Genomic DNA, 12,211 nt, shown 5'->3' on the forward strand with positions numbered 1-12,211 from the left:
GACTCACTATTTGGTAAAGATATATTAGAAGCCTGTATAATTGGTCCAGCAGCTTTCTTGTAGCTGATATGTGATTGAACCCCCCAAAAATATATATATATATATATATATATGTATATATATATAGAAGAAAAAATAATTGCAAATAAGACGGTCAAAGCTGCCAGTCTCTTACACGCCATACTCTCGCTCACTTGATCAATACACAGAGGGCAGGTTGAATCAATGCTCTCCAGAGTAGTAATAGTTGGAAAGAGAAAGGGGGAAAAAAATGACAGTACATGAATAAAACTCTGGGTGCGAGTGGTGGAGGAGGACAGGAGGGATGGAGGGATGCGGTGCCCCTTGTCCTCCATCGTCCCTCATTCATTTACTTCCAGAGCTGGGTGCTGAGGGTCTGACCAGATGGGGGTGCCACCCAGCCACCCATGGGGGCACCAGGTGGCCCAAATGCCATTGGAGCACCGGAACCATTCAGGTTCATTCCAGACATCTGTTGGTTAATCTGAAAAAGACAAAAGCAGAGAGAGAGAAGTGTAAAACATCTATAGATACCAGACTTGTTAGAATAATTTGCGCTGGTCCAAAACCTACAGAGGAAGCATTTTATGGCATCATGGATGACAGAAAACCAACAGAAAAAGGGTTTCTCCTAAAAATACCTAATTTCGGCTAAATTCTTTGCCAGCATTACATGTGCCCTTTGCGGAAAAGGCAAGAATGCACTGCAATGAGCTCAAACAAAACTTCAAATTGGCAGACATAGGGAGAGAAATCATAAGCATTTAATTCACAATATTTTACTGAATTTTTAATTTATTTAAACATTTTAATATAAAATATTAACTCATTACCATTCAAATGTTTGTTGTCAGTTTTTAAAAATGTCTTTTATACTCACCAAGGCTGCATTCATTTGATCAAAAATACAGTAAAAACAGTAATATTGTGAAATATTCAGTGTCACATGATCCTTCAGAAATCATTCTAATATCTGGGGCTCAAGAAACATTTCTTATTATCATCAATGTTGAAAACAGTTATGCTGCTTAATTGTTTTATGGAAACAGTGCTACATTTTTTTTCCCAAGATTTTTTGATAAATAAAAAGTTAAAAGAAAAGAATAGCATATAATAGCATATCAGTAAAAAGAATAGCATTTATTTAAAAATACAAATTTGTAACATTATAAATGTCTTTACTGTCACTTTTGATCAATTTGATGCATCCTTACTGAATAAAAGTATTTAAAGTTCAAACTGATCACTCACAAGATTGCATGACTGTTAAGATGTGTCTATGAAGGTCACTAGGAGTCTTGTTATTAAAAGAGAAATATTCTTGCTTTTGGTGAAGTATCTGCAGTCGCATGAAAAGTAAAAGTGTCTTTTTTTCATCAGATATCAGATATACGACCAGTAATTTCACCCGAGGATGGCCTTTCCCTCCAAAGTTCCATTTTCCTCTTTTCTTTTTTTCAGATTTACTAAACTGTCCTCTGATTTTTAAACTCACTCACCCCTCTTATTACTCTTCGTCTACTTCTATCTCCCTTTCATTTTCTATACCTCTGCCCTTTTCCCTTGACTTCCACCAGTATTCTTCCTGACTGGTCCTGTGGGGCAGCCCATCAGACATGTCTGTCTGATTTATACTCCTGTCTCTACAGCTTATAGCCAGCAGAGAGAGAAAAACTAATGGTTTCAAATAAGCAGTCTCCTATTTTTCATTATTAACTTGAATTCTGGGAACTAAAGTTTGTGCAATCTTTATCCAGCTGTCAAAATGGATATATAATGGAAAACAGGATTTTTCTTTCTTCGCAATAAGAGTTGCCTGTACTCTGTTGACAATGGATGTACAAAACTACATAATCCACCAGTCAGTTGGTTGTCTGGCATTTACAAAGGCTAAAATAAAATACAATCTTTTATTACTCAAAACTAATCTCTTCAAGGAGAACTGTGGATGATAACAGGAACACTGCTCACAGCACATGATCAGTGCAACAAGTCCGACAGTAATTGTCTTGAAATATGTCGCTGAATGCGGTAGATTTGTGACAGAGACGACGCTTTGATGGCTGAAGTGCCGGTGTTTTAGAGGGAGATGAGAGATGTGGTTTTACCATGCTGACAGTCTAACAGCACACTAAACCACTGTTAGCACGCTAAAAGCCTCTCGAAGACGCTGACACAGCTTTCAAAAAATAGTCAACCTTATTAATTGACTGGATGGTTGGTGTTTACATACATTGTTACGTTAATGTTTACATAACTGCTTAGCCACTATTCAGCTCAGCCCGATCTGTGGAGCGTAACAGTGAAATGAGCCAATCAAAACAGAGCTCATTTGCATATAAATGACTTAAGAACTACATAGCTTGCATAAATATTGCATAAAATAGTAATGAAAAAAGAAATTACGACCATAATTACAGTATATGTTTTTAGACCACACAAACGTTCCAAATATTTATTTTTAAGAAATTAATACAAAAAATTCAGCAAGGATGCATTAAATTGATCAAGACAGTCAGTAAAAACATTCACATTGTTACAAAACATTTCTATTTCAAATAAATGCTGTTCTTTTGGCATGTTTTCAACTAAGAAACGTTTATTGGTCACCAAATCATTATATTAGAATGATTTCCAAAGGATCATGTGACACGACAAAGACTGGAGTAATGATGCTGAAAATTTTGCATTGTCATCACAGGAAAAAAAATACACTTTAAAATATATTCAAATAATTTTCACAATTTTACTATATTTAATATAAAATAAATGTGGTCTTGATGAGCATAAGAGACTTTATAATGACATTCAAAAATCTCACCGAACCTAAATGTTTGAATGGTAGTAGATTGAAGGGAATACATATTGATGTGGTACAAAAAGCCACTTTAAAAATACAGAAACAGTAGCATTTGCCTTTTCCCATACAATCTTGAAATACAGACTACAATGCACATATTTCATCGGCCTCCTATTCATGTTTAATTCCAAAGCACTAAAGCCGTTCCTGAGGCGGAGAGGGAGGTTATCCATCACCGTGAACTCCTGGAGTGCTCTGATGTCTCACAAGGTGACTAAACCGCTTTAGGCCATGAAGTGTATGACTAGAGTGAGATAGTCAGAGGGAAAAATGTTTTTAAAAAAACCTTCCCAAAATACTCAGGAGGACCCACTGTGGACCTAGACTTCATTTAGCAGGACAAATTTGGCCAATCTCATAATTACACCTGCTTCCTCCGCAACAATACCGCATACGCACAGAGAAATAAGTGTGCTGTTAGAGTGTGTGTGTGTTTGTAAATACTCCAAGAGCCGTATTAAAGGGAGTGAATATCAAACGCTAATGATTCTTCTCCTCCCTGTGTGCTGGGTAACAAAGAAAAACATTTCAAGTCAGATCCATCTCAGAAAAAAAAACACTCCTCCCAGGAACCGTGCGGCAAAATTACCCTCACTCCAAAAAACCATTAAGCACAAGCATTTCTTTTCTCAACCGCTCTCTCAAAATACAAATGTGCTGCGGAAGGCCTATAACTCGTCCTGCACACGCTTGCATTGTGGGGAGGGATTTTAATTAAGCCCGTGTGAGTGTAAGGCACACTATATTGATTTATGATGTGTAATTAACCTCCCGGAGGCTGAAATCTCGGACTCCCTCGTTCACAGCCTCATACACAGAGGGTCATGGGCCACGGGAGGCAGGGAGATGATAGAAGATGAGAGGTCGGAGTCACTGAGCCCTTGTCTTTAATGAGCCACATGCAGATGAGAGGTGACAGCAGATTAGATGAGGATTTTAAAAACCCTTATTATGAATCTCTGATTATATGGTGAGAGTGACCGAGAGAGACTGAATGTGACAACTCGCTTTTCACCTAAAATGGCTTTGAAAATGTGAAAGATCCGATCTGAAAAAAATGAAAGCTTTGTGGGATCCCGGGAGATGCATTGTGGGAATCGAATGTGATGAATGGTAATAGCTTCAGATATAGATGTTCTCTCTATAAAAAGCAGATACTGATCCACTGCAGCCATTGCGTCATATCAGTGACTCATGGCAGATTCTGAGAGGGTTGGTTAAAAATATACCCCCAGAAGAACATTATGAACCTCACCTGAAGCTCTTGACCTCCAGTATGTGACTTGACAGTATTGAATTATGACATTTCTCAGGTCCCCTTATTTCACTTCATTTTTTTTGGTTCTGTTTATCTCATGATATGATTGCATTTATCATTTGTTTGCCAGCTTTTTGAATACTTTGACAGGCAAAATTGATAGGCTCTTTCCTTTTTCCAATGGAGCTAACTAGCTGTTATCTGCTTTCAACAAGATTACCACTCGACAGATCTACCAATTCAAACTCATAAGTACAACTAGTTTCATAAGGACTTCATTTAACATTACAGCACAGAATATTCTAATAATTACCTATCTATGGTATATGGTATCTAATTACCAACTTTATAAAACAATATAAAAGTAGTTTTGAATGTTTTAGATGTAAATATCTTCCTGAGTGGGCCTTCCTAATTATACTTGCTCACCACGGCTGCATTTATTTGATCAAATATACAGTACTATTGTGAATACTATTACAATCTAAAACAACGGTTTTCTATTTTAATGTTTTTTCAGTCACATGATCCTTCAGAAATCATTTTAATATACTGACTTGCTGCTCAAGAAACATTTCTTATAATCAATGTTGAAAACCTTTTTTTTTTTTTTCAGAGCTGTCACAGAGACAGGTATGAATTCATAAGACACTAATTTCAGTGACTGTAGGGACATTTTATTTGTAGTAAATTGCTTACAGCACCATTACATACCTGTGCCATATTCCACTGTCCTTGCTGACCTGGCTGCATGGCATACATGTTTTGAGGGGCCACCATGCCCTGAGGTCCCATCATGCCTGGAGCCAAGCCCATCACCCCAGGCTGTGCGTTGCCCATGAAACCATTAGGCATTGTCATGCCAACCATCATGCCCGTATTTTGGCCCATCATCGCGCCACCCTGGCCCATGACGGCCCCCATCATGGTAGTGGGCGGCATGGCTCCTCCCATCCCGGGGAAAGCCTGGAAGTTCCCCTGTGGCTGCGCAGGGAACTGCATCTGAGACGGACCCATGAACATCGCAGTCGCTGTGGGAGCAGAATTGCACAAAGGTTCACAAATAAGATTTACACACAACGCCATGTTCAATATGTTCAAAGAGACAAAAACAGAAGCAGACCAGAGGACACGGACACACAAAGCATCACAGGCAGAGGAGAGCAATCAATATCTGGGATAATGTGTGCAGTTTCTTGCCCTAAGCACAGAGAAAATGGATCTTTGAGATAGGAGAGGTGTGCAGGATGAAAGGGGACATATAAAGCGTCCTGATGGTGGAGTCTTCATTTTGAGCATCTGAGGTTTTGGGAAATGTCCTCTTTGAAGAGCGGGGCAGGAGAAGCAGGCAGCTTTAAACCTCGTTCAGCAGTATCAGAGTGCTGAGACACGCAGTGCTTGAATTATTGATACTCCCATTAAAGCAGGGCTTCTCAAGAACCTTGCTTGCTTTCTCTTTCTCTCAAACACACACACTCCCACTGCACCATTAGAAATGGACTCTGGACGCAAAGCGCCATTTATAGATCAGCATTTTCTCGCTCAGATCGCTCATTCTCAGAGGAATAAGAAAGTGGGACTCTGGGGGATGGATGTACCTTGTGCAGGCTGTTGTGGGACGGTGCTGGAGCCATACAGGGAGAGAATGGAGTCCTTGGAGAGAGGTTTCTTGGCCGATTCCTCTGCTTTGCTGCTCCCGCTGGTTTCGCTGAACAGGTCCAGATCTCCCTGTGCTGGAGCAGAACTTCCGGTGGCCGTAGCACCTGCCACAGCCCCTCCGGCAGAGCTAGCTTGAATGCTCCCAGCTGCCTTACTGGAACTGACCTGCAGAGCACAGGAGACGGTTGACTTAAAGCCACACAGACTCTCAACACCTGATAATGCACTCTCAAAACATAAATTCCTGATAAATCGACAAACTCATTAGCAATCACACACACACGCATGGATATATATGTGGGCCTTAAAATCATGAGCCAAATTGGGTATCTCTACAGACTTTCCAGACTAAATGGTGGAAAACCTGTGCCAAATCAACTGGATACAGCTCCAAACATCCACAGAAAAATACCACTAAGAGGAAAAGTACCAAAAAATTATCATATTCATGCTCATGTTAAGCATGGGCCATTTAAGGTCTGCTTATTAAGTAGCTTAGGCTGGAATCAAAACTGGACTATGTTGCTGCCACAGTACCAGAAAAGGTGCAGTCACATTAGCAAAATTTGTTCATTCTAAATGGTGTAGCAATGTATAAAACACAGCTCACACAGAAGTCACTTTCAAACCAAGCAGCTTTCTGTAGAAATCTTTCGCTCTAACGTGAAATTCTCAATCATGTGGATTCCTATTGAAATGCCAGCATTTCGCCTGCAAAGATTCACTGAACAATGGTTCTTAAGGAACCAAAAGAGAGAGTCAAAAGATGGCAAATAATCAAATCAAAGTTGGTTAAAAATATCCATCCTGTATAAACTCAGAGGAGAGAAGACACAAATACACACACACAAAGATGAAAGAAAGGCTTCATCATCTTCAAGCAGAGAAATGACATTAATTAGACTGCAGCTGTGATGAATGAATAGCTCAGGAAGAGGAGACACAATTCACCGTTTACGCAAAGTTACAGCGCACACAAATAGCAAAAGATGGAGGAGACAATCAGTAAGAGGCAGTTTGTGTTCAGTCAAAGCACCTGCATCCTTTTACTCAATTACAGTCGTGTGACGCTAGACTAGCAGCCACAAAGCTGCAGATGGTATGGCTGATGCCATGGTTACCCTCCAAAAAGCAAGTCTGGCAATATGAAACTGAGGGAAAATTCTAGGCCCAAATCATAGTTCATATGTTCAGGAAAGTCAGCATGCTGACAAGTAACTGACTGACTCTGATGGCACATGGCTGCAGAAACTCAACAGTGGCCCAAGGTCATGTTCAGTGATGTGCGAGACCTGGGCGAGCCTTGCTGAGATTTGGCACAGGCTCCATTCCATTCCTGATTAAGAACCAGGAGGGCATCACACTATTTAAGCAGGACTGAGGTGCGCTAGCTAGCAACACACCATGCTACTGTATAAATTAGCCATGCCAGATGGACTTCATGAATCCTAGTGTCTTTGTCTTTTGGCTGCAATTTTGTTGCAAATGCACTACCTTTTAAAAGTTTGGGTACAGAATTTTTTTAATTTTTGAAAGAAATGAATACTTTTACTCAGAAAGAATGCATTAAACTGCATTACAAAACATTTCTATTTCAAATAAATGCTATTCTTTTGATCATAAAAAAAACCTTTCAACAAAAATATTAAGCAGCACAACTGTTTTTAACACGTATAATAACAAGAAAAGTTTCTTGAGCACCAAATCTTCATATTAGAATGATTTCTTAAGGATCATGTGACACTGAAGATTGGAGTAATGATGCTGAAAATTCAGCTTTGCCACCAAAAGAATAAATTACATTTTAAAATCAATTAAAATAGAATATATATAATAGAACTAATACTATTTCATAATGTTACTGTTTTTAATGTATTTTGATCAAATAAATGCAGCCTTGGTGAGCACAAGAAACTCTCTATTAAAACAAATAAGTTAACAAAGGAAAGAAACTGATCTGCCAAACGATTTCACAGGGTCTTTTAAGCACTAAAGCTAATTATAACATTTCACCCTCCATAGAGAGTGAAAGAGAAAAGCAGAGAGAGGGAGTGAAAAAACAGAGGGGAGAATGTGCCACATCATTTGAATTCAAATCGAGCGAAAACAAATAGATGTGTATCAATCGATTTTCCCCACAAAAATCACCCCACTCTAGTATCATTAAGTGGCAAACATGCTTACTCAGATGGCAGATATCGAACAAGTTCACTGCTGAAGTACGTGCCTGACATGAGCTCATAAATAAAACTAAACGATAAGAGTGCTATTCAGAGACAGTCTCCGCTCTCCTGCTGTCTATCCATCAGTGTCCCGGAGCATCGGGCACGGATATGATCCACAGTAATCAGAGACAAAAAGGCAGGGTTGGGAGGATGGGGTGGAGGTTGGCAGGGACACATGCGGACGCTCTCTTCCCATTTAGATGGGCCGACGATACACAACTCTGCGCTTAGGTATGTGGGAGGAACACCTCCAGCTGCTGCTGCGCCAGTCGCCACATCTGATAAGAACCGAGCAGAGCTGAACACGGGTGAACAGCACTGCGGCACGATAAGCCAAACACCGCCTCGCAGATCTGATACGTAAACCCCTCGGCTGATTAACCTGTTAAGGCTGATGCTAACAAATGCTTGCTACATTCTATAATGGGTTCATGATTTGGTATGCATGAGAGAAGAGACGAGAAAATCACACAAACTCTTGACAGCTAGTCTCAAGACCTCAGCAACAAGCAAGAACATACATACTTGGCAGGAGTGAGCTTTTTTTTAGGCCAATTTATGAAAAAGAGATGACATAAGCCCTTTTCTCTATTTGTAATACGAGTGACATTTGAAGGGATCCATCGGGGGGTCCGCAGAGGGACACAGGAAATGCTATTAGAATTAAAAATAGATGAGGAGGGGGAGGACAGGAGACCAACACTCCAGAATTCAGAGAGAGGAGCAGATATATTCTCTATGCTGCATGGATGAGCGGGAGAGACAAAACATTTTTTTGTTCTCACATGCACACGTCTTTAGTTTATTGTGATGGGATGCTCACATGAATGTGCATCTCAAAAGTATGCTACAAAGATTGCAATGCTTCCTCTTCTATATATATCCACACAACACATATTAACATATTAAGGGCTGTGTCACTATAATATTGTATTGACAGAATTAGCAACAGAATAATAGAACAAATGGTAGATGGACAGAACAAAAGAATGATAGATAGAACTATATATTGCTGCTGTATATATAGCTAGAACAATTGCTAGAACAATATATAGATAGAAGGATCAACAGAACGACAGATAGAACAAACGACAGAACGTTAGATAGGTAGAGCAAACGACAGAACATTAAATAGGTAGAGCAAACAACCGAATAATAGATAGATATGACAACAGATAGGTTGAACAAACGGCAGAACGTTAAATACGTAGAACGAATGACAAAACATTAGAACTAACGGCAGCACGTTAGATGGGTAGAGCAATCAACAGAACGATAGATAGGTAGAACAACAGAACGATAGATAGGTAGAAAGAATGAAAGAACGTTAGATAGGTAGAGCAAACGACAGAATGATAGATACTGTAGATAGAACAGAACGAACAGAACATTAGATGGGTAGAACGATCGACAGAACGTTAGAACGACAGAACGTTAGAACAAACGACAGCGTTATATAGGTAGAGCAAACGACAGAACGATAGATCGACAGAACAACAGAATGACAGATCGGTGGAATGAACGACAGAACAATAGATAGGTAGGACGAACGACAGAATGATAGATAGAACAACAGAACGATAGATAGGTAGAATAAACGACAGAACATTAGGTAGAGCAAATGACAATGTTAGAATGAACGACAGAACGTTAGAAGGATCGAAAGAATGTTAGAACGAACAACAGCGTTAGATAGGTAGAACGAACGAAAAAAACGTAAGATGGGTAGAACAGAGGACAAAACGTTAGATGGGTTGAGCGAACAACAAAACATTAGATATGTAGAACAAACGACAGAACATTAAGATAAATAGAATGAAAGACAGAACGTTAGATAAAACAAACGATAGAACGTCAGAACGATAGAATGGAAGATAGCAAGATAGATAGAACGATAGATAGAATTATAGATAAGATGATAGAATGACAGATAGAACAGACAAATCTACTGAACGGACAAAAAAAAAAAGATCAAAAATCTTGTGTTAGCCGCCCTTTTGATAGCGGTCCAATTACATCACTGTATTGCTTTGCAATGTATTGAATAGTGATGTATCGTGTATTAAACGAAAACAACTAAGACAACTTCTCATCCATCAACAATCAGCGTGGCACCAAAACCATGAATATTTGATCTCTCACTCCCCCACATTAGCACAGAAACACACACGCACCGTACAAACACACAGTGCAGCCTGTATTTCACTGTGACATTCACAGAGCACCATGCATATTCCAGCTCTATCCACCCCCAAACACAATTCACTCATACCCCACAGAGAGAGAGAGAGAGAGAGAGAGAGAGAGAGAGAGAGAGAGAGAGAGAGAGAGAGAGAGAGAGAGAGAGAGAGAGAGAGAGAGAGAGAGAGAGAGAGAGAGAATTTATGTGCAACAGAGTAGGCTTTGTCTGATTAGCAGCCCCACACAGATAATTAGCACTCTGGTGGTGCTGTGGGCTGGGCTAATCCACTCTTCCCCACAGCACCCTTCTGCCTGGGAAACCAGAAAAACCTGAGCACAAAAAAAGAAAAGAAGAAACAAAAGAACAGAAGTGCCCCAAAATCACAAATGTGTTAGGTTGGATTTAGTGAAGACGGCTGTTCGCAGCAGTGGGTGCAGACTGGGTATGTGCCAGATCAGAGTCTGGCAGTGCCACCCTGCCAAGGTCCCACTGCAGCTCAGAGTCTGAGGATCAGTCAGCAGGAAAGAGCGGATGAGACAAGAGGCCATCTGGGGAACACAGAGACACACAATCAACAACATAAAGGGGGGAAAAATAAACGAAGAGTTTGGGCACGTTCACACCAAATATGACGTTACCAAACATGTTTGCACCAAAAAATCCGAAAAACTACTCATGCCAACTCATTTGATGCCAGATTTTCACAATTCTCTGTTGCGATTTCAGACCTCGAAATTAAAAGTAAGCATTTAGATGAATTCTTCAAGGACAAGAATATTCCTTTAGAAAGGTTTGAGAACATTTATGAAGTTCTCTGCCAATTTCATTACAAACAACAATCCCATCAGCCATTGAGATTTTCCGGTTGTATTGCGTTCATGACCTCCACTGGTCCAACAGATATTGTGAAGAACAGTGTCCCTGCGGTGCTGCTCTGGGATCAGTTAACTGTGTTAGCAGTGGTTACAGATAAAAGATGGAGAAATCTGAGCCTGCATTAGCACTCTGACCTATATGTTTTTTCCAGTCAGCCTTCTAGTAATATATCCACTGCCTCACTTGTCGTGATCGATACTCAGCTGGTCTAGACGTGCCATTAAGTACAGGTAATATTCCCACATAAAAGCAGCATGATTCCACCTTCTGCTTCATACATTAACAAAAATACCATAAGTATAAAAGACCACTATGGCACTAATTTAACATTTCAATAGGTAAAGGCTTCCTGTGATTCTATAGAAAATGGACATTATTTTATGGCGAGTATCTGCTAAAAATGGCTGTATATAAATATATATGGACCACAAAGAGTTAGGGTTGGGTTAGGGTTATTTAATATTTCAGCTATATTTTCCACTGACAAATATGGCTGAGAATAAAGCCTGATGCCACTCTGCCATAACATTTAACACCCTGCTTAGACACCCAAGGACGTTCTGACTCAAGAATGCCTTTAAGAAAATGAGCTGCCCTAGAAAAGCAAGAACATGCATACATGCACACATTGTATATGTGAAAAAAGCAAGACCAATTAAGGCTAGCTTACCACATCTGGTGAAGAGAAAAATTAATACACTTGACGCTTTACTGTCCCTGAATCCTAAAATATGCATAAGTGTTCTTTAAATATCCTAACAATTTGCATGTGGTCACAAGCGACAGCCTCACCTTTTCCTGAGATGTGTGAGCAGATTGGCTATGTTTTCAAGCTCTCTGGCTTTAAAGATGAACTGAACTGGAATTTTGAGTAAAGGTGATATAAAAGATGCATTTTATTTATTCTCATTGGTACAATTTTTAAAGTGGCAGAATTTGTTAAAAGGGATAAAATGGTATGTTGAAAATGTTGTTGTTGTTACACGGGCGCCGCCATCTTGGATTTCAACATTCGGCAACGTCACTGGAATGGTAAGCTACTCCGTTGCTAACCAACACTAGCAGAGCAGCCATTGCATGCAGCCCCTGGATTTCGAGTCCATAGTGAGCATTTTTTAGCGACAGTCTAT

The 12,211-nt window shown here is 39.8% G+C and overlaps 1 protein-coding gene across 2 annotated transcripts in view; it reads right to left on the reverse strand.

Annotated features, from left to right (window-relative positions):
• Window positions 1-236: 236 nt before the first annotated feature.
• smap1 (small ArfGAP 1) overlaps window positions 237-12,211 on the reverse strand; it is a 107,802-nt gene continuing 95,827 nt past the window's right edge. For both annotated transcript variants that reach the window (XM_084093882.1, XM_084093881.1), the window contains 3 exons: window positions 5,738-5,963; window positions 4,854-5,170; window positions 237-505 (listed from right to left, as the gene is read on the reverse strand). In XM_084093882.1, coding sequence (XP_083950008.1) covers window positions 371-505; window positions 4,854-5,170; window positions 5,738-5,963 — 678 coding nt within the window. In that variant the 3' untranslated portion in view covers window positions 237-370. The remainder of the gene's footprint in view (window positions 506-4,853; window positions 5,171-5,737; window positions 5,964-12,211) is intronic.

This window comes from Abramis brama (assembly GCF_963993115.1).
Source record: "Abramis brama genome assembly, chromosome: 19".
Taxonomy (NCBI): Eukaryota; Metazoa; Chordata; class Actinopteri; order Cypriniformes; family Leuciscidae; genus Abramis; species Abramis brama.